General features: G+C 42.7%; 1 protein-coding gene across 2 annotated transcripts in view; it reads right to left on the minus strand.

Moving 5' to 3' along the window:
• Positions 1–18,232, minus strand: part of LOC139447148 (succinate--CoA ligase [ADP-forming] subunit beta, mitochondrial-like) — a 41,130-nt gene that overhangs the window by 17,231 nt on the left and 5,667 nt on the right. For both annotated transcript variants that reach the window (XM_071228332.1, XM_071228331.1), the window contains exons 2-7: positions 17,850–18,012; positions 17,223–17,334; positions 16,848–17,010; positions 12,284–12,454; positions 11,494–11,593; positions 1,113–1,274 (exon numbers count right to left, since the gene is read on the minus strand). In XM_071228332.1, coding sequence (XP_071084433.1) covers positions 1,113–1,274; positions 11,494–11,593; positions 12,284–12,454; positions 16,848–17,010; positions 17,223–17,334; positions 17,850–18,012 — 871 coding nt within the window. The remainder of the gene's footprint in view (positions 1–1,112; positions 1,275–11,493; positions 11,594–12,283; positions 12,455–16,847; positions 17,011–17,222; positions 17,335–17,849; positions 18,013–18,232) is intronic.

The following is an 18,232-nucleotide window of genomic DNA, read 5'->3' on the forward strand; positions in this document are numbered from 1 at the left end:
CAGACATACCAATACACCCGACATTGCAGTTCATAGCGATCTCCGTCAGTCCTCTACTACACATGTCTATCAATGACCTACAGACATACCAATACACCCGACATTGCAGTTCATAGCGATCTCCGTCAGTCCTCTACTACACATGTCTATCAATGATCTACAGACATACCAATACACCCGACATTGCAGTTCATAGCGATCTCCGTCAGTCCTCTACTACACATGTCTATCAATGATCTACAGACATACCAATACACCCGACATTGCAGTTCATAGCGATTTCTGTCAGTCCTCTACTACACATGTCTATCAATGATCTACAGACATACCAATACACCCGACATTGCAGTTCATAGCGATCTCCGTCAGTCCTCTACTACACATGTCTATCAATGATCTACAGACATACCAATACACCCGACATTGCAGTTCATAGCGATCTCCGTCAGTCCTCTACTACACATGTCTATCAATGATCTACAGACATACCAATATACCCGACATTGCAGTTCATAGCGATCTCCGTCAGTCCTCTGCTACACATGTCTATCAATGACCTACAGACATACCAATACACCCGACATTGCAGTTCATAGCGATCTCCGTCAGTCCTCTGCTACACATGTCTATCAATGATCTACAGACATACCAATACACCCGACATTGCAGTTCATAGCGATTTCTGTCAGTCCTCTGCTACACATGTCTATCAATGACCTACAGACATACCAATACACCCGACATTGCAGTTCATAGCGACTTCTGTCAGTCCTCTGCTACACATGTCTATCAATGATCTACAGACATACCAATACACCCGACATTGCAGTTCATAGCGATTTCTGTCAGTCCTCTGCTACACATGTCTATCAATGATCTACAGACATACCAATACACCCGACATTGCAGTTCATAGCGACTTCTGTCAGTCCTCTGCTACACATGTCTATCAATGATCTACAGATATACCAATACACCCGACATTGCAGTTCATAGCGATTTCTGTCAGTCCTCTGCTACACATGTCTATCAATGATCTACAGACATACCAAGACACTTGATGTGTCAGTCCTTGCAGTGCCTCTACACGTCTATTAAGCCTACAAACATACCAAGACATCCGATGCTGCCATCCAACCCGATGTAATTGAGATCTGCTTCAGCTGCCCGTTGGTCTCTGTCATCCTCCTGGCTCCAGTCACGGAGAGAGAAAATGTCCTTTTGGCGGTATGAGGCATTATCATCAAAATTCAACTTGCAGTCCATGCAGTATACTGTGAACAGTGAATTTTACATATACTGTTAAATAACTGCTTCTTTATACTTACAAAATAAGAATGTTAAACCTTTTGAAATCTTTAATCTTATTATCAACAACTGCTAACAGTGCCCATGCTTAAATCCAATTGTCACAGAACTTTTGCCTATGGAGCACTTCTCTCTCGGCTGCGGCCATCAATGAGCCTCCTTCCATTCTCTTCACACTTCATTATTTCGTATTCCCACTTGTACATATACTTTATATATGATCTTCCTTTATGTTTTAGTGGGTGGACATGGTGCACCAAAAACATTCACTATTATCATTTAACTGAGTGTATACTAATTGAACAATGGGGACAGTGACCCTTTCAACAAGAAAATATGTGGTCATTTTCAAAACGTATGGGGCATGAGTGAGAGTGATTGAGTTGGGTTTGGCGCTGCTTTGAACAGTATTCCAGTAATATCACTGTGTTTCAGCTTAATATGGGAGGAAAGCCCAAAGTGACGCAGGTGTCAGATGTTTGCCACCTTGGTGAAACCCACAAACATGGTTAAGGTGCTGACAAACCAAGAAACTTAATCACGACAAACCAGGATCTTTAGACAACTGGGCTACCCATGCCAACCGCACCCCATCCCAGTAATATTAGCGATACACAAAATGTTTTACATGGCATCTTTCTCAGATGTAACGTTATATATTGTAGCAACAATGTCCAATGTCAGTAGTCTCAACAATTTGTTTGTCATCACTGCCGTTAACAAGTCTCTTCAAGTTCAAAAACTTAGAATTTAGTTGTCATTGAATATGACTTCACATAAATTATACAAAGCTGGCATGTCCCAGTATTTCTTCTGAGTTACGCTGCAACCATGTGTAATTGCGAAGCCAGATTGATTGAAAGTTTTTGCCATACAAAACATTGTGTGTATTTCTGACATGACTTGTGGTTGGCAATTCTGTAATACCAGGGTAATTCCTAGCAGATGCATCTTGGGCATCATATGAAGACAACTTAGGCTGTGATGATTCAAATTTCATAAGTCTTGTATCTCTGAACTTTTTCAGCTGATTTTCCTTTTTGGTTATGGTTTATTAGTTACAGGAAAGAACCTATAAAAATCGCACATATGACTCCTATATTTGTAACATGTGTAAGCTCGATTTAGTTGGACCATTTGAACTAGCAACAAGTGAAAGGCGCTGATAGTAAAGTGAAACACATAAGGCAACGAAAAACAGGAAGTTTACATTCAATAACTGAACAGCTGTGCCAGTGATATAAAATACATTTGAGACAGTCAGTGATCCCCATAGTTATATAAATCAAACTATCAACATGAATGCGCATGATGACCCACTGAGATTAAGCATTATGCACCAATCAATCCTTAAAACATCTACTGCTTACCTTATGACAAAGAAAACAGATCTTCGCATTAGTCCTAGGTGAAGAAAAAAATATGTTTCCTTCTTCAGTCTACTTTTACTAGGACTCATCACTGAAGTCATGTGACCTTCCGTGGTGACGTCAAATCTGATCACATTGCTACTCGTCATCCATGCTAAAAAATGGCAGGCAAGTCTGCAACGGGTGGGCCCTTAGACGTAGTAACACTGGATAAGTATACAAATGTAAAAAATATTTAGATTTTACTAAAATGTTTTACTTATCCTGCATTACTTCTAATGCATCTGTGGTGGGTATACCTTCAGATTTTAAACCTCATGATATATATAATCCCTTCAAACGACATGTGTGTCAAAGGAACTGTATAGCAAAAACAAAAAACCAGACAGTAAGACTCATTCAATCAAACGAGAATTGAGGATAAGGCCATGCGAACAAACAGTAAAAAGAAATTGGCATAAGCTAAAATCTTAAATGCGTTACCAAGCAAAAGCTTAAAAGCTTGGAAAAATCCCATGGTCGTGTCAAATAAACACCGTACGAGTCGGGTAAGACTGGCTCCGGACATGACAGAGAATGTTCATTATTTGCATTAGGGATTGGTTACCTGCTGGGCTACTACGAGAGGGCCAAAGCTACGGAAACCTTTGACATCTTCAAGTGCCACATCTTGAAGATAATGGCTGGTGTCTGACCTCCCCCAAACATCCTTCCATGATTGCTTTAATAGGAAAGTTGCTATGTACAGCCAGGGTTGAGGTAATCGCTCTGATCTCATGAGGATTATTCCCTCTCGGAGGACCGAGGTTAGTGATCTCAAAAGCCTGCAAGATGACTGCGTGTAACCATACTGATATGGTGTTGTGACTGACTTTGGTCGTGGATGTCTAGGATACAGGAATGAACAACCGTTTCCTCGTGCCACTGCTAGTTTTGGAGCAGCGGATGAAAGTTTGGAGGAGTTCACCCTCATCTTTTACCCACCCCACAATCATTGAGATTGGTAGAATGGTGAAAGACCGATCGGGTTGTCCTGGTAGCTGATTCTTCGGTATGAAATCCCATCACAGCCTTATGTGAACCGCCCCCTGCGTTCCATACTCAAAGAGGACATGGGTGATGTTGAGTGCATGTAAGTCACTAATGTGTGCTGCAGTGGCTAAAGCCAAGAGAATTTTTTTTCTTGGTGAGGTTGAAAAAAGGATGATGCATTGAGGGACTCCAAGGTGGGGCCAGCGCAATCCCCGAAGTGCCAAGCAGCAGGGACAGATTTTGGCCTTCTGATCCTCCAGCCTGAAAGAGCATAGGAGGGCCTGTAGTTCTTAAACCTTGGTCATATTGTGATTCTCTGATACAGCAAACTCTGAATTAAGCACTACCAAATATGTTGTAATAGTGCTACCTTTCAAGTGTCGTTTGGTACACAAGTGTAGGAGGTACTAGGCTAAGAATTGAGGTGAGGCTGTCATGGGATCTTGATTCTTTGCCTTACAAATGATCACCACTTGTTATTGTATAACCCCCTGGTGGAGGGACCATGTGCCATGGCCTCAGCTTCCGGAACCAAATAGCCTTTATAGAGTAGTGGCCAAACCCTCAAACTGCTGACATACCCCTCCCCATAGTAGAACAAAACAAATTTAGATCTCTCTTATGTTTTTGTACCCAACAGACAAGAAAATGATGGTTGTGGTCAAATGTTTTGGTGGCGGATACTGTTTTTGTGTCAAAATGCACTTTTCAGTTGTAAAAAATGAGAAAATAAAAAAAAAGTCAAACAAAAGGTAGTGCATGCATCGAGTCCTTACTTTATCATTTATGTGATAGTTTATACATAGTAGACTTGAATTATTATTACTTTTTCAATTATGGCCTCTCACAAATTGAGTTATTAGTAAAAACAAGTCACAATATGGTAAATTTTTACAAACCTGTAGAGGTTATGAATTCTCTGATGAAATCCTCCTTGGGGCACCTATTGCATTTTCCTTGCTCAAGAAAATCTACATGACATAGTTGTAACCATTTTCCTTAAAAAAAAATGTTACCACACAAAAAACTTTGTTTTTGTCTGATATACAACCACCCTTACGGGGCCTCACCCTCTAGGGCGTGTCTCGTCAGGGGGAGCAACTCGCACCCAAATCACTTTCCATATGTCTAATGCTGACGGAATGTGGGAAGGTGGGTGGCCGTGCCCCAAGGAGGATTTCATCAGAGAATTCCTAACCTCTACAGGTTTGTAAAATTCTTTCAAATTAGATCCTCCTTGGGGCACCTATTGCATCAAGATAGACTCCTAAAGATAATATAGGAAGTGGCATCCGTATTTGATAATAAATACATCGTATTTGATTATTCAACAGAATAAAATATATAGTTCAATAAATGGAACCAACCTTATCGTGAGGCACCACCGTCGAAAGGCAGGGGCTAGGGACAGGACGTGGTCGACCATATATTATGATAAAGCCTGTTTTTGCGGCTTGTCATAAGTTGAGAACTCGAACAAACCCCCCCACCCCACTTTTTTGAACAAGTAATATAGGGGCGTAGATCACGAGAGACTATAACCCACGCTGAGCTAGGCCAGAGGGACCCCGAGTATCAAAGGAGTGCGTGTGCAAATACGAGTAATATCGAGTAGTAAGGACTGATTTTTATAGACCGCGCAGAAGATAAAATCCGGACCATTACTGAGCAGTATAACCAGAGGACTGTCTAAAATCTTGAAGGCTCAATTGACTAGAGATTTGAACTTTACCCAGTTCGGAGAACTGACTGACCAAACCAAGCACGCTCACTTGAGTGCTTGTCGAGTTGGTAATGTTTGATGAATGTGCTCGGCTGGCTCCAAATAGCCGCGGGGCAGATCTCCTCAATGGGCAGAGCCACGGCGTACGCTCTTGTGATGTAGCCACTGCTCTAACCGAATGAGCCTTCAACCTGGTAGGGGGGTCCCTGCCTATAAGCGTATACGCTGTGCAAATGGTTGAAACTATCCACCTCGAGATAGATTGTTTGCTCGCAGGTGAGCCAGCCTTCCTACCTCCGTAACAGTAAAATAGTTGGTTATCCTTACGGATACCCTTAGTTCTGCTGATATAGGCCTTGAGGGTCCTGCGGACATCCAAGACATGAGCATGTCTTGCAGTGGTCCCTGACGAGGAAGGCAGTGAAAGAGCAGGTAGCTCAATAGGAGCCGTCACGTGGAAGGCGTGTGCAACCTTAGGACGGTAAGAGTCCAGCAGCCAAATACTGACTCTGTCCCCAGTGGCAGACAGTTAGTTCGGGATCGGCTGACATAGCATGAATGTCGCCTACCCGTCTGCCGGACGTTACCGCCAAAGGAACGCCATCTTCCAGCTCAACAGCTGAAGAGAGAGAGACGACAGATCCCAAAAGGAAGGACCGGACAGCCAATCAAGAAAGATTGACAAGTCCCAAGGGGGACTGATCCGCCGGACTGGCAGTCGGATCCTGTCCACACCTGCTAAAAAGCGCTGCACTAATTGGTGTGCACCCAGAAGTGCCCCGTTGACAGGGACGTGAAAAGCTGCGATAGCTGTAGAGTACCCTCGGACTGTCGATGCGGCCAGGCCGTCATCTAGTCGCAACTGGAGGAACTCAAGCGCCCATCTATCCATGTACTGAATGTTTGTCAAATCCCTCCGTGAAGCCAGTATTGTGTCTGCAACTCGTGCAGGAATACTGCTCTTCTGGAGGTGATTCCTGACAGTGGCCAAGCCACCCATTGAATCCTGGGATTCAGGTGGAGGGCCGCGTTCTGGGATAGGAGGTCTGGTCGTAAAGGTAATAGAACAGGAGGCTGAGCCCAAAACCTGAGTATTACTGGAAACCAACTCTGCGCTAACCAAAAAGGTGCCAGGAGCACAAGTAGTCGCGCAGGCTGAGTGGCTAGCTGAGACAGGACCTTGGAAATCAGAGGTACTGGGGGGAATGCCCACAGAACTCTGTCCGTCCAATCTAGCTGGAAGTCGTCCGCTGCCACCGACCTCGGGTCAGGGACTTGGGAGCAGAACGTTGGTGTCTGGTGATTCACCCCAGACGCAAACAGATCCACCTGGAACGACCCGTATGACAGGGAGATAATCCCGAATATCCCCGGGTCAAGCCTCCACTCGTGAGGAGTGAGGATTCCCCGAGACAGAGCGTCCGCACGGACGTTGTCCAACCCCGGGAGATAAACAGGTAGCACCCTGATAACGTGAGAGTCGCACCATAGTAGGAACTGCCACGTCTTATTTCGGTGAAACCAACAAGCACAGGTATGGTGCTGACAAACCTAGAAACAAAATTGGGGCGAACCGGGATTCGAACCCACAATCATAGGTTTCTGGTGTGCCCAAGGGACGCAACTGTGCACAGCGAATCGCGATGCCTTAGACGACTGGGCCACCCGTGCCCCCTGGACAAAATGGAACAGTTAACAGTCTCCGAGCCAATGGCAGAGGCACCAGCTGCACAAGTCCCAACCCCAGAGGATGTATACGCCAGATCCCCTGCAACTGTGGCCACCAGTACATTGGAGAAACCCTCAGACCCCTCAACACCAGACTCAAAGAACATCAGACATCTCCATGAAAAGTATGGAAGATAGTTATTAGGGTGTGATTCATTGGTTACCCCCTTTTGCTCACGAGTCAACACGAGGTACATTTACATATATCTACTCTCGTAACAATCCGTATATCAAGATAGACTATGGCTATAACGATTGTTAAGACAGTAGATATATGTAAACGTACCTCGTGTTGACTCGTCATAAAGAGAAATGTCAACCATTGTGAGATGTCCAATCGAAATACTTTTAGACATTAAATACTTGATTATGTGAATATTTCATCCTTTGCTTTGATAAATACAGCATAAGGAAGAATCGAGCAAGGATTGTAGAAATGCACATATTGAACGGACATGTTTAAGCTCTTGCTTGGTTTTGATGTTGTATTGTGATCATCGCAGAGCAAGATACACCAAGTACCAACACTCTTTAAACGGTTTAGAGGCTTAGAGAGAGGGGTGGGAGGGTCATTGGAGAGTGTCCACCTCTAATATGAAGACAGAGATCATATTAGATGACTAAATATTAGCTGAGATAATGATAAGGATAAGTTCTAATGAAAATTATTTGAACTCACATTCTTGTATCACTTAACAATACACTGCTTTGGATGTAATTCACTGAGCTGAGATCATCGAGACTGTGTATTCTCTGTTATTTATTTGTAAGTGAATTGGGAAAGGGAGTTGCACACTGGTAATTGCGCTCTAGAAGAACATTGTGAAATGTGATATTCTTATGACGATGTGTGGGTATAAATTCAAAGAAGCCAGTTTTTTCTCGGTGAGTGAGTGAGTGAGTATGGTTTTACGCAGCTTTTAGCAATATTCCAGCAATATCACGGCGGGGGACACCAGAAATTGGCTTCACACATTGTACCCATGTCAGGAATCAAACAAGGGTCCTTGGCCTGACAAGCGAACGCTTTAACCACTAGGTTACCCGACAGCCCCACAGCTTTCTCAACATTGCTGTCACATGTTGAAATGTTGAGGAACTTGTCAGTTTGGATTGAGCCACCTAGAATTGACTCGTAACTCTGCTAGAGCATTCATCCTCCCGCCATACTTTTGAACACTCTGGATGAGCTAGGCTATATCCAGGCTTCCGACACTGATGAGGAAGCTACAATGTTCCAACCAATATAGTTAATAGAAGATGCTTTCAAGCAACACATGTTGAGAGCCAGTGACAGATCATGTCGTCTCCAGAAAGTGTCCTTGTCTCATGCCTGGGGTGCTGCGTACTGAACACTGCACCTGCTCTGTTCTCCAAAACTCTGCACATAATGATAGGTTTCCTAAGTCAACACACTGATTTTATTTATAAAATGAGCATTGCAATATGCAAATTGACTTGTTTAGGGCCATTTATTTGATTTACTAAATTTTGAAGCACAAATGTGCATTTTACCACCAAAAAACATGTCTGCACCCAAAAGAAATCACCACAACCAGCATTTTGTAATGCATAAATGACATCTTGTGAAGACAAATGTGGTTGTGCTTTGTTCTGCTGTGGGGAGGGATTACTCCTTAAATAAACTTCTTTTGAAGGGTTGGCCGCTATTCTGTTAGCGATTAGAGCCTTTTTAAGACGAACCAAGAGTGCAGATGAAATCTGCCTGGCATTGGGTGATGTAGTTTACTGTGAGGGTGGATGAGTAAGTTCGGCCACTCTGGGAAGGGTAGATGTATTGTCTTCTGCGAGGCCTCTGAGGTCGAAGAACCACCCCTTCATTGGCCACCAGGGCATGGCCAAAGTAAGAGTAAGGCTCTTGGTAGCTATGATTTTGTGTATCACCCTAGCAAGTAGTACAGGAGGTGGAAAAGAGTACACTTTTATCCCTTTCCAGGATTATGCCAATTGCATCTACCGACCCAGTCTGCGGATCTGGTAGCAGTGAGACATACATCACAAAGTTGGTGGTTCTGATGTGTCGAGATAAGGTCAATATTGGGTTAATTGAAGTGTTGATGCGCCTCGGGTGAAGTTTCCACTCCGTGGGAGCCACCTTGTCTAATCAGCATAGGGCGTCGGCCAGAATTTTCTGACATCCGGGGATGTGCTAGACTAGGAATTGTAGTTCCAGACGAAGGGAGTGAGAGTGCCTTGCACAGGCACCACACCACCATGCTGTTGTTGGTGGAGATTGTGAGTTGGGTGAACCGCAGCTGCTCCTGCCAATGTGAGATGGCCAGAATGAGCGTTATTGATATGAAAAGTACCACAGGCTGAGGCTGTCTGGCTCTGTAGATGAGCCCCATCCCTGAAGGGAGGCAGGTACGAACAGGTGTAGTTTTGCGGTTAACCAGATAAGAAGACGCCTCATAAGACGTTCGACTCCATCGTCCACCAGTTGAGTTAAGTGATGGCTGAGTACAGGTCTTGATCCTTGATGTAAGGAACTGTTTCATTTTCATTTCCAATTTTAATTTAAAAAAACCCAACATCTTTAAATATTCTAAGTCCAACGGTAGTCAAATACTGTATTCCAGTATTTTACTCATCAAGAAATACATTTATGTAAACATGCCCTTTCCGAGGTTGATTGTAAACAACTGTTCATTTGATTACATACTAGTTTGAACAACCAGAAAAAAAGAAAGAAAAAAATACCACCCGCATGCATTATTTTTTCAAAAGCCATTGCCTGAGCCTGAGAGTGAGTTAACCTCGATATAACCTTATTGACAATCCATCCCAGTTGATATAGTAGACGCCTGATAAGACGCACCAGGGTCAATGCGCGTAGGAGTCGCTGCTTACGATGGAGGCTGAATCACAGTCGAAGTCACCTGGTACATCCGTGCCATGGACTGCTACCACATGGACTGCATGAAGTTCTGCATCCAGGAAGTCTCCAAGTACGGCGACAAACATGGGCTGCACTACCGATAGGCAGGGAATTCGGCATTAAGCCAACCCCACGTTGATGACATCGTAGGAGTGGCTGAAAGCCCTGAAGATGTATTCATAGTCGACGCTGAGGTCAACGCAAGCCCTTGTGATAAGACGCCTGCAGGTGTGGACAGGATCGAGGCATGCGGTGGCACCAGGTCAGCAGGAGCACCGTAAAGCATGTGCGGGACCTGTCTATAAGTTGAGAAACTCGAAGGAAAGAGAGGTGAACAAAAATTACATTTTAAATTTGGAGTGCTTGATTGCAATCCAAACAACGTTAATGAGGATCTATAGAAGATTTTGGCCACGACAATTAGTGCACCATGCCAGGATCAGTTACGCAAAACTTGAAGTTGTAGTTGAAGTAGACTTGTACATATCGATAATAAAACCAAAGTTTAAATCGGGAAAATTTATGACTTTAAAGTGTATCAAAATACAAACGTGAAACTGTAGATAACGCCACAAAAGGCCAAGGGTGTTTTAACATACATGAAGTAATCATGGTAATACTTAGACAAGAATTGCAAACAATAATAAGTACCTCGAATATAGGAGACAAACATGTAACGCAATTACAAAATGGCGGGGAAACAACAGACAAAAGTCTTTTAATGTGGAATACATACATATTATTTCGCAAAAAGGGAACATAATGTTAGGCATACTTCACCGTCACAGACGAAAGTTTATGCACCAAAATAAGCCTAAAGTTGGAGGACCAAACAAAGCAGAACATGTCCGTTTGGCAACAAGGAGGAATATGATCAGATGTGACGTCACCACGGACCATGGCGATGGGTCCTAGTAAAAGTATCCTTCTTTCTTTACCTGGGACCATTGCGAAGTGCTGTTTTCTTTGTCATAAGGTAAGCAGTAGTTGCAATAAGGAGTAATGCACATTAAGTAAACATTTTATGGATAACATTTCAGTGATTGAGTGCTGTTTTGCGCCGCTTTAAGCAATAATCCAGCAATATCACGAGGGAGACACCAGAAACAGGCTTCACACATTGTACCGATGTCGGGAATCGAACCCGGGTCTTCGGCGTGACGAGCAAACACTTCAACCACTAGGCTACCCCACCACCCCGATAACATTTCAGACTACTGAAGGTTAATGCAACTAAATTCAAGGAGAAAACAAGAATTCTCCAGCAGCTGAGTTGGACAATGGGGGCAAACAATGTCTATGATAGCTTTATCTAAGGTGTCATCTAAATTTGGCAAAAGTAAATCAGATTGTACATGAAGACACCTAAAGTCTGTGGTTGGTATAGAAATCTCTACACCACCAATATTTCTACCTGGAATCAAAGTATTTACCTCGTCCATTGGCATCTTCTGACATGGGGTTGATTTCAACTAACGTAGCATCATACTTGAGGAAGATGTCATTGTAGAGCTTCATCATATAGTCTGCCGCCTGTAACATACACATGTCATGTGTAACTGTTGACTGGGATTCACTTTACATGGAGATACACAGAGTGTAAAGTCATCAGAACAAGGTCTGTACAATCATCAAATACAGATACCATTTTTTATACATAAAGTTCACATGTTTATAACCCACATGAATTTAGAAAATAAATAAATGGCAATTGTTCTACATATAACACACCAAGCCAAAGCAGAGAACATCATATGTCAAACAAGAATTAACACCTATAATTTCGATTTTCAAATTAAATTAATTGAAGTGTGTATCTATTTTGGAAGCAGGATAAGAGCAAAAACACTTCAAAAAGTACCACAGCATCGCTCTTAAAATCTCAGTCACTCACACTGCAGGTGTCCCCGCTGAGCAATTCACATCATTCAGTTTGCTGTATCAGATGAGTTTATATCCTGCTCTTGATATTTTGAAAAAGTAAAATCAGTGTGATCACTAAAAGAAGTGGTAGTTCATTTTACCACTCTATACTGATCACTGAAAAAGTGAAAATCTACAAAATCAAGTTTTATCACAACAAATAAATCAAAGTAAACCTTGAAATAACACATATATGAGATGTAGAGACTTATTATCTCACAATCAAACTCTTCACTATGTGGTTAATAAAGATCTCAAATTCAACTAAAAACACACACGCATTAACTTTGAGTGACTGACCTCGTCAACACACTGGTCACTAAAACCCATATCTGCAGCCAGTTTGATCGTTTGTTCCTTTGACAGACCAGATGCAATATCAACTGCACTCTTCAGAATAGCAGAGGGGTTATCTTTGGCCACATCTTCTATATTCATACCTCCCTGTGAGCTGCCAACCAGCACTGGGCCCTGGAAATCACAACATTTGTAACTTTTCACACTGAACAATCAGACAACACCTCAGAACAATTCTATTTTACATTAATTTTCATAAAGGGAGATGCCCCAGGGAAAATTGATACAAGAGTTTCCTGTGTAAATGACAACAGAGTTAGACTTAAAAAAATATAAGAATTAGTTCTCAGGCAATAGCTTTTGAAAATATAATGCGGAAAGGCGGCTTTATTTAGGGTGGTGGGGGCTGTTCAAACTAGCATGTAACCAAATAAAACGTTGTGTACAATCAACCTGGGAAAGGGACTCCCTACATAAATGTATTCCTTGATGAGTAAAATACTGGAATACAGTATTGGAGTACTGTTGGACTACCAGTGAGTGCATAATACACGCATGCATAATACTACTTCTGGTCACGTGGTGGCTGTAGGAGGAAGGATGCCACACAACTGGTGGGTACAACAATTTCTGTAGCCAGGACCTCTCACAGCTCTGTCTTCCTAGCCAGAGAACAGCAGTAGAAACATTTAGCAAGTAATGCAGGATAAGTATCAATGAGCTTTGATTTTATTTCACAATGTGAAGATGTTATTGTGAGCACACATCACCAGAAGAAGCATGTCAACAAATCTGTACTGAAGTACACAAGTTAGTCCCGTTATTACACTCTATGGCAATGAGTGTTCATTGTGTATCTGGACTTGCATTGTAATCCATTATATTACTTTTCTCAAAGATTTCATTCAATTTTGTTTACATTAATTTCAGTGAAATTGTGTATGGTCTGACTGGCAGAGCTGTGAAAGGTCCTGGCTACAGAAATTGTTGTACCAACCAGTTGTGTGGCTGACTTCCTCCCACAGAAGTAGTGACGTCAGGTATACCCACATCTCTGCTAGTACATCTGAAACTTTGCGGGGAGGTAGCAAAGCAATGGGAGGGCACTTTAGATGTAGTAATGCAGGATAAGAATCCAAATGTAAAACATATTTAGATTTTACTATTTTTTTTAATCTAATCCTCCATCACTACAGTACCTTAATACATTTTTGTCAGACACAACGGACGGTGGGAATAACTTTCAGATGGAATTTTTGGGATAGACCCTCCCGTCAGTCTAGGTAGCCAGATAGCATCCTGAGCGAGAAAAATTAGAAACCACAGGACCTTCCTGTCGGCTAGAGCCACACCAGGGAGAGTTGGAAGTGTGAAATCCAATCATGAAAATGGAAAAGTAGAAAAGAACCAAGTTCTAAATTCCATTTCAAGCAGCTGGAATAAAACAAATAGCACATCCTCAAGAGCCATGTCTTGGAGATAATCTGTGGGGTATCTCTGAGTATCTGAGCGCCCAAAACAACCCTCCATGATGGATTTGATAGAACAGTTGATGTGGAGAGCCATGGTTGAAGTGACATGGAGGTTGTTGGCTCTAGGCAGGTTTAAACTTGGTCGTAAGCCTGCAGGATAATGGAGCACAGTCATACTGCTAGTGTTACGACTAACTTCCGTCTGGGATGACCGGAATGAACAGTCATTTCCGAGGTACACGTTAAGGCTCAAACTGGGCACAGGAGTAGTTCAACCTTGTGCTTGGAGCCCACTATCGATGATAAGGGGGGAATGGTGAAGCATCTGTCCGGCTGTCCAGGAAGTTGATTCTTAGCAATGAAATCCCAGTACACACCAAGATGGACAGCACCATGTAACTTGCGCTCGAACCGTACCCGTGGCCTTTTAACTTGCTGACACATTTTTGTAAGATTGAAAAAAGATGAAGAGAGGAGTAGTTCAAAGGGCGACTTTAATATCATGTTCAAATCCCAGGCTTGGGGACGAAACTTGGCATGTTGATCCTCCAGACGAAAACCACCACAATAGTGCCTGAAGTTCCGGGATCTTGGTCATTCTGGGATCCGTAGGAACTGAAGGTCTGAGACAGGGATGATGAGTGAGGAGTCCCCTGGTATGGAGGCCCGAGTGTTCAGCAGACAAATAAACGGGAGTGTAGCATGAGTAGTTGGAGTTGGTCTCTAGTTGTCCGATCCTCAGCTGACGTGAGAAGGCCCATTAATACCTGCCATTGACGAAGTGTACGAGCTTGGTCAAGGGCAGGAAGGAGGAGGTGCTGTATTTTGTGCCACCTGTGGTTTGGTACCAGAAGGAGATCCTGCTCTGAGCCAAACAAGTCGTCTGTGAATTGGAGCTTGAAGGAAGGAGCGAGTTCCGCCTTCAGCTTGTTGACGATTCATCCCAGTTGAGCAATTAGAAGAAGTGTGAAATCCCTGTGAAAAACCGTGTCCTGATGATTCAGTAGATAGTCGTCGATGTAATACTCGAACTGAGCGTTCCTCAGGTGCAGGTATGTGGTCATTGGCTTGGTAATCCGGGCAAATAACCACAGGACCATGGAAATGCTAAATGGGAGGACCGCCCACTAGTAGTGGATACCCTGGAAAAAAAAACTTCCTGCAACTGGGATGGATGGGCTCATGAAGATAAGCGTACTGGAGGTCGAGACTGATCAGAGATTCGTTTGCATTTATTCTGGTCCTGAGCAGTCTCAACAGACTCTATGAAATTAGGGTGGATGTGCCATGTAACGCCGGAATTTGGATGAATCCTTCTTGGGCACCAGGAACACTGGAGAGTAGATCCTGGGGGGTGGGCGTTACACAGGGTAAGAGGTCAACAGTGGGTTTGCCTTGAGAGAGAGATGGTACCCCTGACAAAGGATGTTGCTAACAAATGGATCTTGAAGAATTGTCCAACTGGACCAAAACCTGCCCAATCTCCCACCTACGGGGAAGTCTAGGACTGGTCCTACTGCGGGTAGGAGATCCCAGGTGCTGAGAGCCATGGGGTCATAGTCAGCCATCTGATGAAGCCTGCGGGCAAGTTGTGTGTGTCATTTCCTTAAGACCCCGAGGTATTCAGTCAAGTCACGAGGGGAGAGAAAATGGCAGTAGAAGCATTAAGGTTTTGTTTGTTGTTTTACGCCGCACTCAGCAATATTCCAGCTATATGATGGCGGTCTGTAAATAATTGAGTCTGGAACAGACAATCCAGTGATTTACATCATCAGCATCGATCCACGCAATTGGGATCGATGACATGCATCAACCAAGTCAGCGAGCCAAAGCACCTGATCCCGTTAGTCGCCTTTTACGACAAGCATAGTCGCCTTTTACGGCAAGCATGGGTTGCTGAAGACCTATTCTACCCCGGATCTTCACGGGTCAGAAGCATTAAGGTAGTAATGAAGGATAAGATAAACAATTATCTGTTTGGCTTGTCTACTGTTTTACACCACACTTATGTTAGCAATATTCCAGGTATTTGATGGCCGCCTGTAAATAATCAAGTCTGGACGGGACAATCTACAGTCAAGTCTCGATAATCTGACACTCATTAATACGACAATTGGGTTTATCCGACACTAATGATGGGAACCAATTAAATCAATTAGATCTGTTAATCCGACAGACTTGCACTCCGACTCCGACACACCTAATTTGCCTAGATATACCGAAATTACTCATTAACCAGTCTGGTTAATCCGACACAGTGATCAGCATACTCTGTGGTCATCTGCCCGCTTTTACACACCCCGTGTTATGATGCAAGATGAGTTGGTTAGTAGCTGCATATTACAAGGGCTGCAGAGATAAACTTACTTAACAATAAACACTTAATGCTTTAAATAAAGAAAACAGGATTACTCACATGCTTAGATTACCTCAATCTCATTAAAATCAGATACAAGTTCTCGTTATAGCCAAGGACATGCTGTTACAGGTCACGTCAGAACAACCTTTTGCGAACTATTACTGACCAATGAAATGACTAACAGGAAGTCAATGTTTGCCACTTAGAAAGGAGCTCTCTTAAGCTTCAAACTTGCGAGTTCCATTCTAGACTATGCTTTTTAAAGTATTTTGAATAAGTCATACAGTCCGTAACAGTTGTTGTGTGTTGAGCTTCAGAGGTTGCATGATTAGAAAACATGTTGCGCTAACAATGTAACATAACAAAATAAATATTTTATTTATATTTTTTTATTACGTGTTTCTATCTTTATCTATCGTGTAGTTGTCCGATTTTCGATCACACTGATCATGTCAAATGTTGATACTACTTAATTTTGTTTATCCGACACACTCTTTAATCCGACAAAATCTTATGCAACCAACCATGTCGGATTAACGGGATTTGCCTGTAGTCATTGATATATTAAATCAACAATCCATGACACAAAAATAACCAAGCATGACCATCCAATTCATTAAGTCGCCTCTTACGACCTTTGCCTAGTTTGCTGGGGACCAATTCTAACCCGATATCCCCAAGTATGATGGGCATTATCAACATTGGCATGTTCAAGTTATCTTGAAAGAGAGATTACCCCAAAACTTCTCTCCATGGTGATAGCGAAGTAGAACTCGCGTCTTGAGTACAGTCTTTCTGCCACCAGGACATTGGAGCATAATCTCCCCTCACTCCCAGTCTGCTTTGTGAACAGCTTGTGGTTCAACATCTTCGATGCCAAATCCTTTGCTTCATCAGCCCTAAAGATAGCAGCAAAAGATAACATTCTCAACTGCCCATCAGTGTTACAAAAATCAGACAGTTATCATTGTAATACATTGAAGAAGAACTTCTATTTAATGTAGCTAAAGGATAATGTTTACTGCATATCAGATATCATCAATACACAATACACAAAAACACATACATGACAGAAATATTGTTCAAAAGATCATGTTGATGGTGTCCTTACGAAAATACAAGTTTCACTCCTCCCTTGAGTCCACTGTCCCAAGATCCTTTGCCCCTTCCACCTGCCAGGACCTGGGCCTTCAGCACAACATCCGGAGATCCAGCAACATGGCCTGAAGCAACATCCTCATTACATTTAGTCCTGATTTACAACCACAACTGGAATAAGTAACATGTGAAACTAGCAGGGCTGGCTATCGATGCAGATCATAGAGGTCAATATTCGTTAACTAAATGTCGATCAATTTTCAATAAATATCGTAACATTGAGCAAATATGCCAAACACATCCAAAAGAAATCAACATATTTCACCCCACTGGTGAGTGGGGGCACATATATGCATGGATCACTACGTAGACATTTAAGATAAACAAAAACAGTTGCTTTCCATCTTCGGCAATTGATATGATTGTCAATAACAAGTCTGTTTTGATTATCTAAACTTTATTTCATCACAATAGTTCATGTGAGATATTATCGATGACACAATTCTCACATCGATAACTGTTCATATTTCTTCACATCAATGATAACTCAAGATTATTATCGACCCTTTTTAGCCAGCCCTAGAAACTAGTACTTGTATGTCTGGTTGGGTACTTTAGAAGACATGTGTATTGTGCTCACCCAGCTCCTTGGCAAAGTTGTATGCCTGATCTGCTGTCTGGGCCACCCTGAAGGAAGGCACTGCTACCCCCGCCTCTCGCAATAAGCCGAAGCTCATGTATTCATGAACAGATAGGTGGCGTTTCTGCTGACAGGGTGCTCCACCATTAGCTACACACATTACCTGTAAACAAAGTAGTTTCAACTTCAGACAAAATCTCTTTAAAATCACTACTCAAGTGTGAACATCATCCTGTGAGCATGATGAGTAAGCATCAGTCCCTCATAAATCACAAGCATAATTGCAATCTTGACTCATGAGGCTTGAAGAGCCGTTCTTTCCAGAAGAAGGTAAAATTACTCACATTTTAACTTAGTTAAGATTTAGAACTTAAATAAATGAA

This window comes from Haliotis cracherodii, unplaced genomic scaffold, assembly GCF_022045235.1.
Source record: "Haliotis cracherodii isolate W230 unplaced genomic scaffold, xgHalCrac1.p SCAF_7, whole genome shotgun sequence".
NCBI lineage: Eukaryota > Metazoa > Mollusca > Gastropoda > Lepetellida > Haliotidae > Haliotis > Haliotis cracherodii.